The sequence below is a fragment of the Podarcis filfolensis genome (assembly GCF_964270895.1).
Source record: "Podarcis filfolensis genome assembly, chromosome: 13".
NCBI lineage: Eukaryota > Metazoa > Chordata > Lepidosauria > Squamata > Lacertidae > Podarcis > Podarcis filfolensis.
In genome coordinates, this window is record NC_139615.1 from 25,008,182 (window position 1) to 25,031,305 (window position 23,124).

The window sequence follows — 23,124 nt, forward strand, 5'->3', positions numbered from 1 at the left end:
ATAATGTTTGGAAGCAATAAAAATAAATTAGTATACTTTTGATTGCCAGTACTATATAATTTCCACAGATTGAACATGACCAGAATGTATAAAGTGGTGTCTAAGGGAAGCACAAAAGACAGTTCCCGCTCCTAGTAAACAGCATGCTAAAATTGGATTTTGTCATACAGACAGCTAGCTCAATTGTAACCCATTCAAAGAACAGAAGAAAAGAGAGTTTGGATTTGATATCCCCCTTTATCACTACCTGAAGGAGTCTCAAAGCGGCTAACATTCTCCTTTCCCTTCTTCCCCCACAACAAACACTCTGTGAGGTGAGTGGGGCTGAGACACTTCAGAGAAGTATGACTAGCCCAAGGTCATCCTGCAGCTGCATGTGGAGGAGCGGAGACGCGAACCATGTTCCCCAGATTACAAGTCTACCGCACTTAACCACTACACCACACTGGAGAGTATTGGATTTTGTTGTTGTTGTTCATGCATAACTTAGTCTTAGCCATTCAAAGCACAGACCCAAACAGCAAATACTTAACTGAATCACAACTAGGTACAGAGTACATCATGGAAACCTGCCCCTTCTGTTCAGTTTTTCCTTACAAAAAGGGGGATATATGGGAGGGGGTGGAGATACACATAAACATGCACAAATTCCTTGAAATTGTAAAAAGATGTAATAAAAATAACCACAATACAATGAAAATAGCTTTAAGCATGGAGTTGTATTAGACTAATATAAATCATATTCAATGACTAGTGAGTATGCAGTATAAATTTAAAGCAATCCTGATTTACCCCAAATAATCATTTGAGATGTAGTTTATTAAGAGTTTTGAGAGTTTTTAGGAGACTGCCTACTGCAGTAACGGCAAACCTTTTAGAGACTGAGTGCCCAAACTGCAACCCAAAACTCACTTATTTATTGCAAAGTGCCAACATGGCAATTTAACCAGTATATCCCATTTTTTTCTATTTTTCAATTTTCTTCTTTGTGACTGCTGTTGTAATAAATAATCCTTCATAAAAGTTATTGCATTACATTCAGTGCTTTTTTTTTTCCTTCTAAAAAAAGTCTCATTTGATTCAAGAAAATCACCACCGGGGAAAAATAAATACAGTTCAAATCAGGAAGAATAAATACAGTGCATTTCTTCTCCCGTTAAATTTACAAAATGTTTAGGGGTATGCGTCCCCGTGCGTCCCCACAGGAAAAAAAAGCACTGGTATTACTCCCAGACAAAGTGGTGTTATGTGCCATCAAACCACGGAAATACGTTTTTTCCAGAAGGTTCCACAATTTTGGACACTAGTGTACACTGGAGAGCTGTACTAAAAGCCACCCTCTCCCAGTTCTTAATATGATATAATAATGATTGTCTGTGTGTGCACATACAAATAAATATAAATAAAGAAATAAACCCAGCCAGGTGGGCAGGGTATAAATAATAATAATAATGTCAGAGCTGCCCAAGGTCCCAGCTCACAAAGGACCAACGCTGCTTCGTTGTTAGGTACAAAAGTCTTTATTGAAGTTCAGTTTCACTTCCAGAGCCGCAGCGTGCAGCTCTACGTCTCAACATTTAGACCGCTGATGCTCCGTCTGAGTCTCCTCCCCCCTGACACCAATTTAAGATTCTATCCTTACTCCACCTCTTCCTCAGTTCCTTCCGCCTCTGGTTCCGCCTGGCCGTTGGGGTCTCGCCCCTTTCTAAACTCTTCTGATGCTGAGTCCCCTGAGCCTTCCCCCTCCCTCCGGCGGGCTTTAGGAGCTGGTTCCCCATCCGGGTCTCCTGCTGTTCCCCGCGCCTGTACATTTGAACTTGGCGCGCGCGCCCAGCCGGTAACTTTTCTCCTGACCGTTTCACTGCTGCTGCTGTCACTGCTTCCCCCTCTGGGGGGGCTAGCTGCAACTGACCTCCCCTCTGTTGGAGGCGTGGTCAGCCCTGACTCTCTCTCCCCGCTGGAGGAGACGCTGGCCCTGACACATGTGACTCTTCCCCCCCACTACGCTCTGGTGGGGAAACTGGTCCCAATCCCCCACTGCTGCTTTGGGGTTCCCCTCTGGCTCCTTGTTTCTGGTGCGTCCCCCCTGGGACCCCCCTTGCCCTGACCATAGGCGCCCCCTTCTGGGAATCTTCTGATTCTCTGGAGAAGCTCATGGAATCTCTCGGGCCACTGTCATACTCCCCTACGCTGCCCTCGGATTCTTCCCCTTCGCTCTCCATTTCCTCTCTCCCCAGTGCTCCTGCTCCTGAGTCCCTGACAAATAATAATAATAATAATAATAATAATAATAATATGATGTTGTTGTTGTTGTTGTTGTTATTTGCTATTTCTTCAGCTGTCATTTGATCACAGCCTCCACGGAATGAATTTCTCTGTTGGCTTCTGCAGGAAAGCCCAGTGAACATGTAAACCCAACAGCCATCTTTATATGCTTACTGACCTGGGAGTTAAGCCCTGCTGAACACCAGGTGGCTTACTCCCGAGTAGGAAAAACAGACTGGTGGGAGGCCCTGGCGAATCAAAAGTCAACGCCTGCTCAGCCCTTCGCTCGCTCGCCAGGCCCAGGTACTGCAGGCTTTGGACGGCACGTGCGAGCCCTCCTCTCCTCCTCCTCCCCCGCCACCGGCACGGAAGTTACTGTTAGAATTCCTGCTCCATGATTGCAGTCAGTGAGGTCTGCATGGGATTAATGTCTATCACATGATGACTGTGTATGTTTTGACACCACAGAGTGGGAAGTGATGGAGACAGGATGTTTGTGTTACTGTGTTCCGTGAAGTGGGACTATTGTCCTTTGTTCTTTTTCTCTTTGCTGTCTGATGCTAGAGAGAGCCATGTTGCAGCGCTCCGTGTGTGTTTATAAGTAAATAAAGTAGATTAGCCCAAATACTGAGTTGCTGAGGTCTGTCACACAAAGTGCGCAAACTTTGCAGATCTCTGACTGTGCTGGTGTTGGTTGGCAGCGGTTGCTGTGATGTTCAGGATGAAGAAAGCTTATGAAGCTCCCGAACCATCAACCAGGAGGGAGGGAACATGCCAGTTGGGCATGTGTCTCTGCCAGGGTCCTACTCGAGTGTAGTCTGAACTCCTGACAGTTACGGCCCTGCTGGGGTGACAGCGCAAGTGCCCACAGAGAGGACACTCAGAGTGTGCCATAGGTGCCATAGGTCCGCCACCACTGCCCTATGACATGCCCTCTAACATCTTGCAGAGGGAAATTGGGATGCACCTCTTTTGGGGCTGCACTCCCCATACAAGTCACATGACTTACATGAGAGCAATGTGCATCCTTCAGGGCAGGGAGAAGCCTTCCTCACCTAGAGGGGCTGTCCATAAAGTAGTTAATCATGGGTGGAGGAGAATCATGTGGGGAACATGACAGGAGAAAAATGAAGTCTCATATACAGCATTAAATGTTCCCCAAAGGAAGCCACCAGGGAGGAGGAGAAGGCATGCCCTGCTGCCAGTGGCTCTTTAGGTTGTGAAATGCTTCCATAACCATGAAGTACTTTATGGACTATCAGTGCTGGATCCCTGCCAGGCTAACACACCCTGCTCAGCTTCCATACTTCTGCCAGTCACCTTAGAGATGGGAGCCATGCCAAGGCAGGGCATTCCCTCCTTGCTAGAAGACACTGGCAGGTCAGGAAAAGGTTGGCAGGGAGTGGCAGGTAATGCTGAGTGGAACCTCCCCATGAATCAGTGGCATAGTGGGGGGGGGGCTGTGACTCCAGGCACATTTTTTCAGGGGGTGTGACCAGGTGCCCCTTCAACAGGCTCCCTTAGAGCCTGGCACTTGTGCCAACTCCAGAGGGCCCAAGGGGCCTGGGCACCCCCTAAATGTTGTTCTGGGTGCCTGGCACCCTCCCATCACTGCCATCCTTCACTGCCATAGCGACATGCTGCTCACTGCTGCCCAGTCTTCATTCCCTCGCTGCCAGCTGCCACCTTACCTCTGGCGCTCTGCCACTGTGGCCCCAGACCAGTGGTATATTACCCTGGTATATACCACCATGGTATGTTAAAAAAAAGAAAGCAGCATTAAAGAGAGAAAGAAACAGAAGCCTAGCAGAGAGCTTATATTTGATGGTGCACTAGGTAAAAAGTCATCTGGAAGAGCATTGTTAGCTGTCCTCTGTGTTTTTTAAGCTAAAGAGTTATGACAAGTATGGCAATTTAAATACAAGTATGCTCCTTTAGAAAATATATCATTTAACAAACCACAAAACATAGCAGGCTTATGCAATCTGCATGCATTTCTGCAGTGCAAAAGGACATTTTCCACACCATTACACAGAGTAACATGTTTATTCATTTACATAATTAGATCATTATTACTTTTGTTATATAAAAAATAGACTAGCTGTAGTGAAAATGTAGCTTACAGGTTACTTCACCCTGGTAGGGTTGCCATATTTTGAAGAGCAAAAAGGAAGACACATTTGCTGACTTCTATTTTTAACTATGGATTGCTATGATGATTCTACCCATGGAAAAGAGGACATGTCCTGGGGAAAAAGGACATATGGTAGCCTTTTGTGACAGTTATGTCAAAAACAGTTTCTATGGTGCTATACAGTATGAGCTGCAACTGACTGCTTCCAAAACTGTTTCTGTCTGTTGTCTAAAGGAACTGCCTGGATATTTCTTTTTTCTAACAGCCAGGACTGTATCAATATCTGTTCCTCAACTGACATTAGGAAATCTCCATTTTGTTCGTAATACATCTTTGTAGTCTATGAGAAGATTTTCTGCCCAAGAATTCTCTTCATGGCTTCCTTCACTTCATGGTTCCTCAGAGTGTAGATAATGGGGTTTAGCATGGGTGTGAGGACTGCATAAAGTAGAGACAGCACTTTTTTGACTTCTGGGGAATAGTTGGAGTTGGGTCTCAGATAGACAATGCTCCCACTTCCATAGAACAATGTCACCACAATAAGATGAGACGAGCAAGTAGAGAAGGCTTTGTGTCTGCCCTCTGCTGAAGATATTCTGAGGATGGTGGTAATGATGCGTATGTAGGAGATCAGGATGAGTACAAAAGGAAACATGAGGAACAAGAGTGTAGAGGCAACGGCTTGTATTTCAAATAAGTAAGTATCAGCACAAACTAACTTCAGTACTGGTGGCGCATCACAGAAAAAGTGATTGACCTCTTTGGGTCCACAAAAGGGGAGACTAAAGATCCAAGCTGCCTGCAGTAGTGATACAGGAATGCCAATGACCCACATCCCACCCACCAACTTGTGGCAGAAATTCCTGTTCATGACAGTGGCATAGTGCAAGGGGTTACAGATAGCAACATAGCGGTCATAGGACATGGCAGCTAAAATGAAACACTCAGCACATCCAAAATAGAAGAAGCCAGACATTTGAATGGCACAGCCGACGTAAGAAATACTTTTATGCTTCAGCAGAAGGTTGACTAGCATTTTAGGGATTGTGTCTAAAGTGAAGCAGATCTCAATGAAGGACAAGTTCCTCAGGAAGAAGTACATTGGTGATTGAAGAGCTGGGTCTATCATGACAATCACAATGATGAGGACATTCCCAGTCACTGTCACAATGTACATCATCAAGACTAGGGGAAACAAAAACAGCTCTATATTTGGCATGGTTGAAAAACCAACGAGGATAAATTCCATCACACTTGTTTGGTTTTTCCACTTCATTTCTTCAAGATTATTGGACTGGATTATATACTGTAGATAAATCAACAAACAAAGTGTTTAATAGCTATTTAATACATTTTGCACTGACTCTATTAAATTGATTTACAGTGCAACACCAACCCCATGATCTGTTTTGCTGGGGTGGATTAGGATAATGTGGAGGTGACCAGATAATAACTTTTAAAAAAAGAAGATAAATACTTTTAAGTTGATTTTTATTTTAGGCAAATATTTCAAAAAAACAAATCACTTTCCATTAATCCTTAAATGTATTTACTTTTGTACAATAAAATGTCTTAACTGAAAGGACTGAAAAGTTATATACCCTCTTCTAAAAAGACAGTTTGCAAAGTACATGTCCCAAGTCATGGTTATATTTTATGTGGTTGCAGCCAAGTGGTGATACTGCACATCTATCTGCCTCTCCATTAGCCTGGATCTAGCAGTGCTCATTTCATCTGGGTGCTGCAGAGTGAGAGATGAGGCACAGAGGCTTCCATCATCATCTTCTCTAGGACCAACTAAAATATTGCTTAATTTAATAGTTTAACTTTTTTCAAATGAGGATAGTGTTCCTATATCTTTCATAGCCATGCAAAATTGTTGCTAGATTAAAATAAGGTTTACTTGCTTTTAGAGGCTCAGTATTGCTGTCTTATTTTGCATCTGTTCACCTAACTACCCTTTCAGTGCTAATATTTATCAGCACACCTAATCACAAATCAGCTACTGTACATCGCTATGAGATCATTTGCAGATGAGGAACAGGCACCCCTTCAGATGTGACTTCAACTGCCCTCAGCACAAGGCAGCATGGCCATTGGCCAAGGTCGATATGTGTCAAAGTCCAATATGTGGTAAGCCACAGGTTTCCCATCCCTGTGATAACTCTATTAACATTACAATCAGATCCATATTTACTCAGAGATAAGACCAATTGTGCTGAAGGGGACTTACACACTATGCATCCAGTGGAAGCGGGGCTGCTACTCATTTGTAAGTGAAGACAATACAGTCTGAAGTGAGAAGAAAAGAGAGAGCCAACCCCATTCTACTAAAACCTGAAAACATGCAATAAGAGAATCTAAATTATTTGTCCGCTTGTACTTCTCGTTTCATACCATTTGAGTCAACTCCTAGGGGCTAGGGGGGCTTCTGCCCCCACAATAAAAGATTTGAGGCAGCCAGGCCCCACAAAGCTTATAGGCATTCCCATTCAAATGGTGTGTGTGCACTGTGTCATGTGATCAAGTATGTGGGGCAGGACTTACCTGGGCCCCCACAATATCTTCTTCAAGTTGGTATCCCTGTTTCATACTTAATTCAGCACCTGATAATACAGTAAGGGTGTATGATACCCTTCACAATCAAGAAATTCCTCTCCTACCTCTTAAATGTGAAAGAAAGTTCTGTGTTAGCAACGGAGGAGCTGCTTGGTCACCTCAGTCACTGTGATTGTCTGGAGCATAATTTCCAAGCCATTCTTCACTTGAGAATATAAAGGCAACACTGTTAAAAAGTCCTTGCAGGCCTTGATTTACATTATTTTTAGAGTTGTAAGTCTTGTTCATACTTTTGAATTTCCATAGTTCTGTTAAACTACTAGTGAATGGGATAATTAATCCCTTACTGACATATAAGCTTTGGAAATTATTTCTTATGGTAGCTATACTTTGCGTTTCTGAGCAGGAGTTAAGGATGGAGGCTGCCCTCACCTTGATTTTTAATTAGAAACGTGCTATATATTTTTAAAGGAGCAGAATGCTGTATCACCTTAGTCCCCAAAGGCAAATGTATCATTTGGGGATACATTTGTTTCCTAGTAGAATAAACAGAACTACGACAGGTTTCTACTAGTTCCAAATCTATATTACCTCATTTCTTCATTCACACTATTAGAGATCAGAAAAGGGATGCCTCTTGGGGGAAGGGACAGAATTTGAAACAATGTGTTTGATGATGCAAGCACATTTGAACAAATTGTTTTGAGCAATATTGAAGTGGTCACAATTTGAGGCTGACACTTTTGGACTGTCAATAATAATAATTTCATATGGGGGGAGAAAATAGCAAAATTTGCATAAAATTTGCATATGGTTATTAATATGTATAGATGCAAATTAATGCATTGTCAGTAAAACGTAAATAGAAACATGACATCTCATCATATTGGGGAGGACGCTAGGTGATGTGTGCACCTGCTCAGTCTGCTATCCAGGTGCTTCTGATTAGCAACTTCAAGCTCTCTCTTGTTATGGTTCATCATAATTTTTATACTTGACAGTTCAAATCCAGAACTGCCCTCTTGACAGCTCTTCAAGATACAATGTGTGGTGGGGAGGGTATGCAACCGAACGGGTACATGTCCACCCTGAACCCACCTCTGATGCCATCATCTAAAACACAGTGAAATTTGTTGTGTCTGGGGGTAAATGGTTAGCAACATACTGGAATACCGCACAGTCCATGTGTACTCCAGTCATAGTTTTGTTGTCATTCAGAACATTTCCAAACATAAACGGTTTCACTTTAAGTTACTGAAAGAGTCATTGATAACTGTTGATGAATGTTCAAAAGTAAACAATGCTACTTTCAGGTTCTAAGCCTTTTTCAAGGAAGTAGGCCATGATCAAGTTTATCCACTCAGCCCCAAAATTTATCCACTCAGCCCCAAATTTTCTATTTCAGTGATCTGGTGTAAAGATCTGTTCACATAATATGGTTACTACAATACAATACAATCTGGGGAACATAATAATTGGGATACATTCCTTGTGTCTAATTCTCATAGGACAGAAGACTTATAATGCACCAAAGCTCCGTTTGATTTTAGAATTCATTCATGTTACTGGAAACTCATAGTGAACAATTGTCTGCTCCCATTGGTAGTCTGGACTAGGAATTTCCCTATGGGAATCACCAATGGGGATAATGACTGCTGATGTTCCATGGCCTCTACTGATGCCACATTTTTCCTCTGACTTTTGTTCCTGGGTATATATAATTAGCTGTGTAATCAGCTTTTCATAATGAATTTTGGTCTCTAAAAATCCAAGGCTGATGCTTTAGTATTTATTTTTTTAAAAAAATTAAAGGCAGAAGTTACAAATAGAGAACTATATTTAGTTTCATCAATGGTAACTTTCATCCGGTGTTGCTGTGCAGCCAGTGTCCATTACTGAGCCATATAAATACTCATTACTGAAATTCTACAATAATTAGTTTGCGGGCTGTTGGTTTACTGCCCCTAGATTTTGGACTCTGTGCTTTGAACGCTAACAGGAATACAATTTGTTGAACTATTTTGTTTTCCAGATGTTTTGAACTACTCAGCTCCCAAATGGAAGCCTGATAAGTACAGATAAAGAAACATTTCCAAGTTGGAATAATGGAATAAAAATTTTTGCTTGTGAAATCATCAATGAAATAGAATCGTGAAAAATGTCAAATGCCATCTGTCAAAGCAACTAAGGCAATCATAGTTATTGCAAATAATGGATTTTGCTTCCAGCTGGAAAGTGGAGTTATTGTTATTGCGCTTCTGTGTACTGTTACCCGGGATTGCAGTTTAATTTTTTAATGAGCTGACCTAACCAGACTATGTTCAATGAGTTCATTCTTTTGGGGTTTGCCAATCTGGGACAGCTTCAGGCCCTCCTCTTCGTTCTGTTTCTTGTCTTCTATCTAGTGACTTTGATAGGAAACAGCTTCATAATTCTGCTAACAAGTTGGACCCCATCTTGCACAGCCCTATGTACTACTTCCTCCGAAACCTTTCCTTGGCAGAAGTTGAGTTCACATCAGCTATTGTCCCTAAGTTGCTTGTGGACCTTCTCTCTGAGACAAAGACTATCTCCTTTTTTGAATGAAGGGCACAAATGTATTGTGCCGTCTTCTTTGGCGGCCTAGAGTGTTTCATATTATTAGTTATGGCATAAGATTGCTTTGTCTCTATTTGCAACCCGCTGCATTATACTGTCATAATTAATAGGAATCCTTCATAATGTTAAAAATGTGTTATTAAAATGTGACACCAGAGGGTGCTGTAGAGCAGGGATCAGCCAGCAATGAAAGAATGCATTGAGCATTATATAACATTATTTTTCATAACATATTTACAGATCAATGTAGATCCAGCCTTGGTCAAAGCCCAGATCATTATGAATCAATCTGATTTAGTTCTGGCTTCGGATGAATCCTGTAGGGAACATATACTAGAACCTTTCACTCTTGCCTGCAAGTGATCCCTACCATATATGCAGTCTCTTGACTTCAGTTTGCTTGGAGATCAAAGTCCTGCCATATATATATATATATATATATATATATATATATGAATTTATATACCGCCCTATACCCGGAGGTTTCTTTTATATTTAATATGCAAGGCACTCCATTAAAAAAGAAAGTAAAAGAAGAAACAAGGTATTCAGTTTTAAACTGCATGTATTTAAGCCAAGGCACTTTATGTATGCAGGCTTGTGGAGAGCTGCCTGCATCCCGAAGCTTGGGGCGCGCCGAGCAGTGCGCCCCGGGCTTCAGGCAGATATCCGCAAGCCTGGGGACTTCCCGCCGGGCTCCCTAGGCTTGCGGATAGCTGCCTGTTCTGGGGGCTGGGGTCGGGGGAAGCTCGGGCTTCCCCCGCCCCAGCCCCATGCCTGGGGGGGAAATAATTTTTTCTCTTTATTCCCCCCCCCAAACTAGGTGCGCCCTGTGGGCTGGTGCGCCCTGTGGGGTGAAAAATACGGTATTTTTTACCTCCCTTCAAGATTTGTCCTCTTCAGCCAAGTTTATATTTTGAAAACTTAACTTCATTTTCCTGCTGCTTATCCCCAAGGAACATATATATTAACAAGGTGAGAACTCCACAAAGAATTTACTTTCCCTTGATTATATTACAGAAGATATTGTCTGTGCTATTCAGCTTTAAAGGTTCATTTTAAGTCATATATGTTTCTCTGCAGAAAGGTTTTATTTCAGATTGTGTGACGAATAGTAGATCATATTAATTTCCTAACCATCATGTATTCTGTTTTCTTGCAGGATATTTTGTGACTTTTAGTTGCTGTTACTAAAGGTATTGTCTTTGTCCATGGAGTTTTCTTGGCAGGGATACTAGAGTGGCTTGCCAGCTCCTCCTCCAGGTGGATCACGTTTGGTCAAAACTCTCCACTATGACCTGTTGATCTTGGGTGCCCTGCTTGGCATAGTTCATAGCTTCTCTGAGTTATTCAAGCCCCTTCACCACGGCAAGGCAGTGATCCATGAAGGGGAGTGATGCTGCCGGAGGCAGTGGAAGACAGAAGTGCCTGACGTGCTTTGGTCCATGGGATCACGAAGAGTCGGACACGACTAAACAACTAAACAACAAAAGGTATTGTGCTATTTTTACCTTTGGTTTCTTTTTAATGGGACAACATTTCCCTTTTTCTTTGTCAGAATTTTCGTGTGATTTTTTTTATATGTACCCAGATATTTAAAAGACTAGGGGTATTGTTGGCGCCTTATATGTGGCTGTGGCTATTAAATTCTGCAAAGGGGATCAGCATTTTAGGAAACAGACAGTGGCTGGAATGGATCTTACAAAAATGGCAGGTAAATCCCATAGGTGGCTTTGCATGGTCAAATTACATTTTTACTTTCACCATATGTACAAGTAGACAATGTCTAAAAGGAGCAGGTATCTATTTGGCTAAGTTCTCATAATGGGCAAAAAAGGGGGGATTAATTAAACCGAATAACAGCAGTATAACTACAGATTTCAGTGAAGGACTTTTAAAACTGATGACCTTGAAATAATTTAGCAGTAGTAGTAGTACCCCACCCATATGACTGGGCTGCCCCAACCAGTCTGGGCAGCTTTCAGCATATCCAAATATAATAAAAGAGTAAGTGTTTAAAACTTTCCTATATAGGACGACTGCCTTCAGATGTCTTCTAAAAGTTGTATAGTTACTTATCTCCTTGACATCTGATGGGAGGGCATTCCACAGGGGGGGGGGGTGCTACTACCAAGAAGGTTCAATGGGATGCACTCCTAGGTAATTGTTGTATAGCATTATAGCCTGAATGTGTTTCCAATTTTCTATGCACAGAACTAGTTGTCAGGTGGAAGATGTCTAAAAATATAAGGGCCTCTGATTATGATCACAGAATCTTGGGAGTGGGGAGAGGTAGTATTTGAGGTATTGCAGTCCTGAGCCATAAGTTTTGTGGCACATTTCTCTCCTTCGTTCCCATTTGAAACTGTGATCTATAAAAAAAAAACAAAAACTGTTTAGTACCCATAGATGGATAAAGTATAGAGCTGACTTATACATGAGCTTGTAGTGTGATGAGCAAAGATGACAGCCAGGGCTGTTAAAAGCCACGAGAAATAGCTGAGAAATATAGGAACTAGAGGCAGTGAAAAAGAAGCAGAGACTTCAGCCAGTCAGACCAAAAGCTCTCAAGAAATACATGTTGTGTGATATCAACTTGGTTAGGTGTGTTGCATTGGAAATAGCATTTCCTGTCATCACAGTTACTTTTATTATTGCAGATGGTATCTGATGAGAAAGATGTGGAGACAGAATTGGACATCAGTGAATGAATTCATTCTTCTTGGCTTCACCACTCACCCCACATTGCAGCAAGTCCTCTTGGTGCTCTGCTCAGCTGTAATTCTGGCTACCATGTTTGGGAACAGCCTCATCATCTACTTGGTGTGGGTTGACTCACGACTTCATACAGCCATGTACTTTTTCATTGGTAACCTCTCTTTTCTGGACATGCTCTTCACAATCATTACTGTCCCTCAGATGCTTGTCCACCTGGCCTCTGGGATAAATATCATTACCTTCAGTAGATGCATGGCCCAACTCAACCTGACTCTGTCTTGTGGGATGACTGAGTGCTTCATCCTGGCTCTCATGGCATATGATCGCTACGTGGCCATATGTCAACCACTGCAGTACCCAATCATCATGAGGATGCAAGTGTGTATCCAGATGGCAGGAGCCTGTTGGTTAGGTGGCTTCTTCAATGCTGCAGCACTGACAGTTGTCACTATAAATTTCCCCTTCTGTGGGCCCAACCAGATCAACCATTTCTTTTGTGAGGAGCCTGCTGTGTTGCAGCTGGCTTGCATGGACACCTATATAGTAAAAGTCCTCATCTTTGCCCTGAGTGTCATTGTGCTCATTTTCCCTTTCACTTTTATAGTGATCTCTTACATCCACATTGCCAGGGTGGTGCTCAGCATGCACTCAGCAAGGGGACGGCAACGAGCTTTCTCCACCTGTGCTACCCACCTCACTGTTGTCACATTGTTCTACAGCACCATTGGCTTCACCTACTTGCAGCCCCAGTCCAGCCGTGTGGCTGACCAGGAAAAGAGAGCCTCAGTTTTCTATGCTCTGGTCTCCCCCATGCTGAACCCTATCATTTATAGTCTGAGAAATAAGGACGTTAAAGGAGCTTTGGCCAAAGCAATGGGGAAAGTCAGCTGAGTCTCTTCCATATTACAACTTGGAAGAGAGATTATGCATTCAGTGTATAAACCCCCTTAATCCAAACACTCCTGGAATTTATTCCATCTGATCCTCTCCCAGGAAACCACAAAATCTTTAAAGGGTATCTACTATGCTCACTTCTTCAAACTCTGTTTTAATCTGCAGGTCTATACTACATACTTATTATAGTGATTATTAGTCACCCTCTCCTTTGTCAGCCGCGGGTCATCCAATAACTGCCACTCTCTACAGAATGCAGGTCAGGGACGCTGGGGGCTGAGCACTGCACGAATTGGAAACTCTCCAGAGTCATCTCAATGAGCAGGTGGATCCCTCTTCTTCAAAAAATTATTAAAATTTGGACTAAAAAACAGGTGTGTTCTGGAAAGAAGGTGATAAAAAAGACCTGCTAAATAAATCAGTCACTGGGTGCCAAGGCTTTGATCTGAAAGGGTCTTTCATCGTTGTGCTTCAATTTAAGTGGGGTGAGCGGCTGTTTCTTTTTCTACATTTCTACATTTGCTATTTCATGATTTGGTGAACTTCACTAAGAAAGAATCAATTATCTAAACGGAATGCAGCAGAAACTGTAAAACTAGAGAATTTGATGTTTGGCCGCACGGTCCTCTGTGGAGAGCCCCAATTAGAACTGGCAAAAACAAGATCAGATATGTATGCAGCACGGGTTGAGAAAATGACACAGGCTGTGGCGCAGGAGAAAAAGAAACTGCCTCCCCTCACAGGGAGCTGAAGACAATTGATGGATTATAATTGGGGAATATTTCACACACAAAACTGTGTTTGCTTGCATGGATTATTGTTATATCTGAATTAAAATGTGAAAGTGAGGGTGAATATTTGATCTTTGCGAGCTTCCTCTAGGGCCTGGGGCGGGAGCAAGCTTGAATTCTAGAGGAACCAAATAATTACTGATTGTGAAATATACCCTACGGCACTGCCTTTCTATGGAAGACTCATATTTGGAACATCAGCTTTTTGCATGGCAAGACCCTCAAGCCAACCCCCCATTAGCATAAACAAATTCACACAGACACAGAATTTTTGTTTAAGGCCATTGGGCAATTTTTTTGGCCACAACTTTATTGATTACAGGAAATGAGAGCGGTATTGGCTTAGGCACTGGCAAAAGACAATATCTGACTCCTGCCCCCTTTGCAGGAAGTCTGTAAGGGTAAACCACCCAAAGGGAGACTGCTTCGGGGGAAACCACCTGCATCTCCCCTGGTGTTCCCAGAAGCCTGGCATGGCCCAAGCCCCTCAAGCGGACTTCAGACAAGATCCAGGCCCTGGATTCCTTTAACAGAATATCCTTGAACAATGGAGGGTCAGGCGATGGCTGACCTCCCCTCCTCCACTCAACAATAAGCCAATGCCTAACCACCAAACCTTACAAAGTTGTGACAATTGCTAAGAGGTAGGCAAAAACCAAGTGGCCCATGCCAATTTGCCAAATGGAAAAATTCCTACCCGGTCCCCGACCCAAGACGGGCAACCAAACGAAGTCCAAAGCAAGGCCAAAGGACACTTAAATTAAAGGGAGGGTGGGTGTGTGGGTGTTCAGCAGCACGAAGCAGGTGCTTGGCACACATCACACTGCTGCTTTTATACATTCCCCCATGATCACCTCTTCAAATTGATTGGGCAATAGCCCTGGGTGATCATGGTGCCACCCTGGCGTGAGGGTGATGGCTCTACCCACACCAGGGGGCGGGGGACCAGGTTGAGGGCCTGCCCACAACCAGGGTCAACTATTAAGATGATCCCACTTTAAAGAACTGAAAATTGCTGTCCCATAAATCTTATTAAATGAAGGAGAGCTGGAAGAGACCCCAGAGCCATTGAAGATAAGACTGTGGAATGAAAGGGGGGGTACTGGAGGGGACTGCACTGAAAATCAGTCGACGGATAACAACACAAAATAAAATGCCTCTTACATATGGGTTTGTTAAGCACGATAGAAAGGCATACACCAGTGATTGTGAGGATAGGACAATGGGTTAAGATCAGAATTATGAAACTGGGGAAAAGCAACAGAGAAGGAAGCAGGAACAAGTGAAAGAATATTTCTCCCAACAGCCAGAACATGGGAAGCCCTCTTAAAAAAATTAATTTGGAATGTATAATTGGCTTTATTGTTTGCATTATGATGTGGCAAGATTTGATTTGTTATTAATTGGAATGTTATCAATTGAAGATTAATAAAAATTATTTTATATAAAATTAGTCACTCTCTCTTTGGTAACTCTGCTAACTTTAGAGCTGGCTGGGAAATTATGGGTGATTTGGATCTGTAACATAATTCTCAGCACTTCACTAATCTACAGTTTGCACAATATTTCAGGAAAGTCAAGATCAAGGCAGTGTGTTTATTTACTCGCTCACCCACAGTGCAATCCAACAATCTTCCCCTTAATATTGATGGTTACTGAGTACTTAGGATACTATGTTGTCCCCTGTCAGCAGAGTGACATTGTTCTGATTGAACTACAAGTCCCATCCACTCCCACCAGCAATGCGTCTGTGGGAAATGGCAACACATGAAGAGTCAGAGTTTACAGTTGAAAGTTGCAGTGATTTGAACCCAATATAAAGCAGCAAGTTGAGAGAAGACAGAGGCAAGAGCAACGCCTGATTTCTGTTTGAATCCAAGGCTGTGGCTATGGGAGAAACAACACCCTTTTGGAGTGGCGATGCTGTGAATCCATCTGTCATAGGCTCAGAACGTATATACAGTGGTACCTCAGGTTAAGTACTTAATTCATTCTGGAGGTCCGTTCTTAACCTGAAATTGTTCTTAACCTGAAGCACCACTTTAGCTAATGGGGCCTCCTACTGCCGCTGCGCCGCCAGAGCCCAATTTCTGTTCTCATCCTGAAGCAAAGTTCTTAACCTGAAGCACTATTTCTGGGCTAGCAGAGTCTGTAACCTGAAGTGCATGTAACCTGAAGCATATGTAACCCGAGGTACCACTTTATATGTAAATAAACCATATATAATAAAAACACCACATTCTCCACTGTGCCTCATTCCTGAAGGAAACATGAACGCTGGGTGTGTCCCTGGAATCCCTGAAATCTTGCACCACACATTGCTTATATCAAGTCCGATTTTGGGTGAAAGATTTCTGCCTGTATTGCAAGGGGTTAGACTACATGAGCCTCATGCTTCCTTCCAGCTATACAATTCTATGATTCTATTATATCAACATCATGCTTTCCAATGGGTTCAGATGTTAACATTCAATTGCCAGTCATTGTGTGGACTCATTAAGAGTTGTGCATGTATATGTAAATCAGTCCCCAACCTCCCAAAGGCAAGAGCAGATAGAGCTTATATTTGACTTTGAACTTGCATCAGTTAAATATCTGATTACCACTGTACATATTTTAATGCTGCTATATAAATTTTTACAAATGGTTCTTTAGCTTTCCGTGGGAACGTTTTTCCTTACTGCTTTAGCCAAGGCTCCTTTGACTTCCTTGTTCCTTAAACTATAGATGATAGGATTAAGCATTGGAGTGACCACGGCATATACGAAAGCCAACATCTTGTCTTGGTTGGGTGAAGTGTTTGTTCTGGGGTTCATATAAGCAAATGCAGCTGTTCCATAGCAGAAGGTGACGACAGTCAGGTGAGAGGAACATGTGGAGAAGGCTCTTTGCCGACCTTCTGAAGAGTGGATGTGTAGGATAGCACGGATTATATACACGTAAGAAAGCATTATCAAGATGCAGGGGATGAGTAGCACAATGACCCCTGCCACCATAAGCATGATCTCATTGATAAAGGTCTCAGAGCAAGCTAACTTGATAACACCCAGGACTTCACAAGCAAAGTGGTTGATGATGTTGAAAGTGCAGAAGTGAAGGCGCATGGTGAACCCAGTTTGGACTAGAGCATTGAGGAAGCCACCAATCCAGGAAGCTAGTGCCAACTGAATACACACTGTCCTATTCATGATGACTTTATAATGCAAGGGATAGCAAACAGCCACATATCTGTCATAAGCCATGGCTGCTAACAGGATAAACTCAATGCTGCCAAAGGTCAAAGAGATACAGAGCTGGGCCATGCATCTGTTGAAGGAGATGGTCTTTGGACTAATCAGGAAATGAACCAGCAGTTGAGGCACCACACTTGTTGTGTAGCAGATGTCCAGGAAAGAGAGATTGGTCAGGAAGAAGTACATTGGTGTGCTGAGCCGTGGGTCGATACGGATGGCCACAATGATGAGTGTGTTACCTGTCAGGGTGATGAAGTACATGGAGAGAACCACTGCAAAGAGGCACAAATTGGCGCCTCGATCGCTGGAGAATCCCACAAATATGAACTCTTTGATACCGGTCTGGTTGCGTTGTTCCATTATGCAGACAATGTATCTCTGCTGAAGGGAAAAAAATCAGAGGAAGTGGGAAGCATGACTTACACTTTGTGGTTTGAGGTATCACAGTCCCTTTGCTCCTCATCTAAAAATTAATGATGGACACAGACATAACATTTTAGGAGCACTCTAGGTAAATGGAAAGCATTGTCACTGTGATGAAATGCTTGCAACAGTACCAGGAGAGTGTAGGAATGGGGGAGAAATTCATTTTGGTTCAATTCAGTGCACATCTTAATGAAAACAGAGTTGAACTCATCTAATTTACGGTTCCCAAGGCAACTTGTAAAAAGAAACACAGCTATCCTTCAAACACATCCCTGAATTTTGTAATGTAGTCCTACATTCTACTTTTAAAAAAAACAATGTATATGTCAGGGAAAACCATGCATAATTTAAAGCAAATAACACAAAAGACCATAACAGAGAAAATGCATCTGAAATGTTTAAATTAGACAAAATGCCAATTTTAGGAGAAATTAGTACAAAAATGCTATTTTGGGGGAAAACTTCCCACCCCCACCCCCCAAAAAAGAAATGAAAACTATTATGGAAATGTGGTGAGTTTAATTTCATTTTGAGAAAATTAGACATTCAGATTGATAGATTTGGTCATGCCTGATGAAGAGTTAATAATTGCAGGAGGGACCATTTGCTTTTCATATGCTGCTAAATGGACAGCCCAGCAAGTTTCTCCAGTCTTATTGCCCACGATTAGAGTGTTTACAAACATGCAAATTTTAGCTCAATACCCAAAATACAAATGGAATAGCTGTAAACAACACAGTAAGGAATCTTTAAAAACTAACAAGAAAGAGAGAGAGAATGGTGCATCTATTTAATGATTAGTGTTATATGACAAGGGGGAAGTCTGGATGATGCCTGAGTCCCTTCCCATTTACTGGGTCCTGTGCTAAGTAAGGGTTAAAAGCTGATGGGAGATTCCATTACTAACTGGGCAATGGTAAGGTAATGGCCATAGCTTGCCATTTAACCACCTTCATCAGCAACTCTTTCTCTAGACAATGATTGTGAATCACCATCTTTTACATTTTTGTATGTGCTATAAGCCACCCAGAGTGGCTGGGGAAACCCTGCCAGATGGACAGGGTATAAATATTATTATTATTATTATTATTATTATTATTATTATTATTATTAAAACATCACAGTCTTTGCTGTTCCTCATTCCAAGGGAAGCGGACCCTTGTTAAGCCCCTTGTACCCTTGGAGTCTCTCACCTATCAGAGCCTGGGCTTGGGTGTAACAATAGAATGGACAAGGATGAGGAAAGGTGGATGTAAATATCAAAGGATCATTTCAGTAAAAACAAACACACACATGAAATGAACTGTAGTCCACAAAGGTTTGTAACATAGGTAACTGGCTCAACCAATAATGGATACATTCATGAAAACTAAACCAATACCAACAGATGATTCAGCCAAGATACATGAAGTGGGGGGCGGGCAGGGGGAAGCATTACTGTGTCTGACCATTTTAGGAATAATGTTCTTTACTTGCCGACGCTGTCAGCCACCTCAGGTTACCTCCTTCTGAATTGGCAAAAAGTGCAACATGGGGGGGGGGGAGAACTTTATTCCTGAAATTGCTCCTGTGAGGAACTACTAACCATATAGGTGCATATAAACCTAGATGTGGAACTATGAATGAATCTTTATTTGCGCCAGCCATTGACTATAGCAATAAAACAACAATACGATATACAAAAAATAGAAATAAAAAGTCAATTATATAAAATACATTTTAGAGTTTTGAATCAATAGCCGAATAGTGAATCTTATTCTGATTGCCCATCTAAAAACCTTGCATCCTTTGCTGTCACCTGCTCATCTTGATCTGAGAAAGGACACTGTGGCAGTGGTTGGGCGACCTAGAATGGACAATAAATGAGGGGTGAGAAACTACTAAGCATATAGGTACACATAAACCTAGATGTGGAACAGGAACTATTCTTCTTATTATTATTATTTTAAAAAATAAAACTTAAGAATAAAGTTTCACTGGATAACCCCCATCTCTATCCCCACTCCTTACCTCATCTGGTGTGTATTGCTCCAGCAAATGGAAGTCTTGTAAGAAACATGGATTTTCCAAGAAGACACTGTAGACAATTATTGAGTTCAGGTTCAGCCTACAGTTCCAAATCCCCATTGGGCAATTAATCAAGACAACACTTTTTAAAGTTTTAAGGTTAGAGCTTTCATCATCCAAAGCCTTTGAAAATAATTTGAGGCTGTACCAGTCCATCAGTTCATAGGATCACTTGCAATATACGATGTAACCAGGTGATCCTCAACTAAGTCATGCTCAAAGTAAACCCATTGACATCAATGGACTCAACAATACTATTTTGGTTCAATTCAAAATAAAGAAAGAAATGAAGCTTAGAAAAGGAAGGGCTTGGGGGTGGGGAGAAAGGAGGCAGATCAGAGTGGGTAGGACTTTTTCAATTATCCAGTCTCCCTCCTGAAAGGTCGTGCAAGCACCCGAAGCAGTGATAGTTTTGTTTCAGATAATAATATTTATTTATTAATTTCATAAAATTTATAGGCTGCTTGATTGTAAAAAACAAACCCTCAAAATATTTTACAAAAGAAAAAAAGAGAAATTACAGCTATACTTTAAAGCATACAGAAGTTACAATACTGAAATTGATTTAAATTATATAACAAATATATAATGCGCCACAGTACATGTGACAAAAGAAAGGATTTAGAAAATCAAGAGAAAAACACACACAACAGAATCCTCCAGCAGGATGCTCAAGTTTTCACCCTAATTTAAAAACATTATTTTGGATTTTCTGGGGCATTAAGCTACGAGTCAGTCTGCCAACAGACCTCCTAAAAGACTCTTTCACTTCTCTGTTCCTGAGACTGTATATCAGTGGATTGACCAGAGGGGTCAGAATGGTGTAAAAAGCAGAGAAGACTCTGTTTAGCTTTCTCATATTTTCAGTATTGGGCAGCACGTAGACTATGATTAGGGTGCCATAATAAATTGTAACCACGGCAAGGTGAGATGAGCATGTGGAGAAGGCCTTTTTCCTTCCAGTAGCAGATGGGATTCTCAGGATAGTGGTGATGATGAACATATATGATGTCAAAGTCAATAGAAAAGGAGGAAGGATGTAAATGACTGAAAATATGAAACCCATCAATTCAAATTTTTGTGCCTCAGTGCAAGCAATTCTTGCTACTGGGGTAAAGTCACAAAAGAAATGTTCAATTTCATTGGGGCCACAGAACGTCAACCGTGTCATTGGGTACATCATTATTGACATTGCTAGAAACCCATTAATCCAAGACCCAGCTGCCATGTGAAGGCAGAGCCTGTTGTTCATTAGGGTTGCATAATGCAGGGGCTTACATATTGCTATGTATCTGTCATAAGACATCATAGCTAGGAGACTGCATTCAGTAACGATCAGAGAACTAAAGAAATAGAATTGTGTGATGCAGCCAGGGATGGAAATAGCTCTGTCTGCAGTCAGGGAACTGACAAGGACCTTGGGCAAGATGGTTGAACTGTAGAAGGTCTCCAAGCAAGACAGGTTAGCAAGGAAAAAGTACATGGGAGTGTGAAGGTTGTGGTTTGTCACAACTAATCCAACAATGAGGATGTTTCCAGTCATTGTAAGGATGTATATAATTAGAAACAGGATGAAGAGGACAATCTGTAGGTCTTGAAAATCCCCAAATCCCTGGAGAATCAATTCTGTGATGATGGTTTGATTTCTCCCTTCTGCCATTGCCATCCTTCGTATCTAGGGGAAAATGTAATAAAATTCACTGAATTATTAATCATTATTTACTGCTGCATACGGTACAATGACTATTAAGTATGGCTCTGCTAGGGATTATGTGGGTGATTCTCTTTTACCAGATCTTTCCATATCTTATGTGTATTTTTTGAGACACAATGATCTGAAGGTTTAGTGTTACACATTTCACAACAGCATTACTCTTGTCAAAAGTCAGTGTATGCTTTTGTAATGGATAAATATGCGCTCATTATCAAAGTGCAAGTTTAACTTCCATTAATGGTGTTTTTTCTATATGGAGCAATGCAAAAACAAGTGTATGAGAATAACGTGCATTTCTACATCCCACATCATTCCATGATTATTGAGTAGGAACATTGTTTGTTGTCAGTGTTAATAAATGCAAAGAACAAGTAGTTTTGTATTCCAGTTTGAATGAATCAATAAAAACGATACAAAAATAGAAGAGTGGGAAGGTGTTGGAAAGGAAGATATCTGTACAACTGCATGTCCAGTCTCTTCAGCTTAAGACCACAATCCTACATGCATTTACCTAAGAGTAAGCCTTATTGAACTCAATAGATCTTACTTCTTAGCAGGTGTTTAGAGGATTGCATTGTAGTTCGTGTAGTTCTGGTGAAGTTCAGAAATTTAATTCAAGGAGTAAAACTAATCTTAGTTGTTTTTCTTTCTAGCAGCCAATGACAGCTGTCCTTAATTGAATATGTGGTGAGTGTATTAGTTTATAGTCTTACCATTATTTGATCTCCCACATCTCATCTTTCTTGAGTTGTGCCCTTGTGACAGATATCAGGTGGCCCAGATAAATGAGTAAATACAAGGTAGGCAATAAAAAGAGAACCAACATATCTAAAGAGAGCCAGAGGCAACCCATAGAACTATAATATCATAGAGTTGGGAATCACCCCAAGGATCATCTTGCATTGATCACCCTGCAATGCAAAAATCACAACTAGGGAATCCATGACTGATGTCCATTCAACTAATGACCCTCTGGGATCCTCAGGTGAAGAAGCTTCGGGTCTCTGTTTTTGGATGATGTTCAGTTGCATACTGATAAATTCAGTTTGGGCAGTTAAAGTTGATTGGGAGTTATTGTGCAAGAAACCGACACCACCAAAAGATCAGATAAAGAAAGTGAAAGGAAAACATGTGGGATAACATTTGATCAATCAGCTTACTCCCCTGCAAACAAGAAGCAGATTCTCTGGAAACCAGACATGTGGCCTTGGAGCCTTACAAGATCCTGCAGTGAAAACCGGTGGTGGTGTAATGGTCAGAGTGTCAGGCTAGGACCTGGGAGGCCAGGGTTCAAATCCCTCATTGGGCCATAAGCATGTTCTGTTACTTGTCAGCTTGTCATGCAATTGTACAGAAAATAGCCACCATTAGCCCCAGGAATTTGGAGGCTAGTCACACTGCTGGCTTCCCACCTTCTAGGGAAAGGCTATCACTCAGATACAGAGGTCTTGGCCTCTTTTCCTCATTGATTTTGTTTTCCCTCCCCCATGAGCAGTGTTTCTTACCTGTATTGATCTCATTCTGTTTTTCTCATTTATCTCATTCTGTTGAGTGATATGCTTGAAGTGTAGAATATGGAGCATAGATTGACCTTCTGCTCTGCTTCATGCTCCCTGTATTTATTAATCTCTCTTTCTGGTTCTGATATTTGCATCTTTGAGTTCTGCATAGATTTCATCTGTACATATGAGCCCTTACAGCAAGGAGACATTGTGTTCTGAGGAC

The 23,124-nt window shown here is 41.7% G+C and overlaps 4 protein-coding genes across 4 annotated transcripts in view; all 4 read right to left on the reverse strand.

Annotated features, from left to right (window-relative positions):
• Positions 1 to 23,124, reverse strand: part of LOC310748627 (vomeronasal type-2 receptor 26-like) — a gene marked incomplete at both ends in the record, with an annotated part of 390,828 nt that overhangs the window by 302,957 nt on the left and 64,747 nt on the right. The window lies entirely within an intron of this gene.
• On the reverse strand, positions 4,715 to 5,675 carry LOC310746688 (olfactory receptor 10A7-like; the record flags this gene model as incomplete). The annotated part of the gene is made up of 1 exon (XM_083580669.1): positions 4,715 to 5,675. One exon carries the CDS (start codon positions 5,673 to 5,675, stop codon positions 4,740 to 4,742), a length of 936 nt encoding a protein of 311 aa, XP_083436795.1. The 3' UTR covers positions 4,715 to 4,739.
• LOC310746674 (olfactory receptor-like protein OLF3) lies at positions 16,611 to 17,552 on the reverse strand (the record flags this gene model as incomplete). The annotated part of the gene is made up of 1 exon (XM_083580655.1): positions 16,611 to 17,552. The coding sequence occupies one exon, from the start codon at positions 17,550 to 17,552 to the stop codon at positions 16,611 to 16,613; it is 942 nt and encodes a 313-aa protein (XP_083436781.1).
• Positions 20,333 to 21,375, reverse strand: LOC310746642 (olfactory receptor 6F1-like). The gene has a single exon (XM_083580622.1). The coding sequence runs from the start codon at positions 21,349 to 21,351 to the stop codon at positions 20,365 to 20,367; it is 987 nt and encodes a 328-aa protein (XP_083436748.1). The 5' UTR covers positions 21,352 to 21,375; the 3' UTR covers positions 20,333 to 20,364.

Excerpts from the sequence above, each read along its gene's own strand:
- LOC310746642 (XM_083580622.1), bottom strand. The coding sequence starts at position 21,351 with ATGGCAATGGCAGAAGGGAGAAATCAAACCATCATCACAGAATTGATT.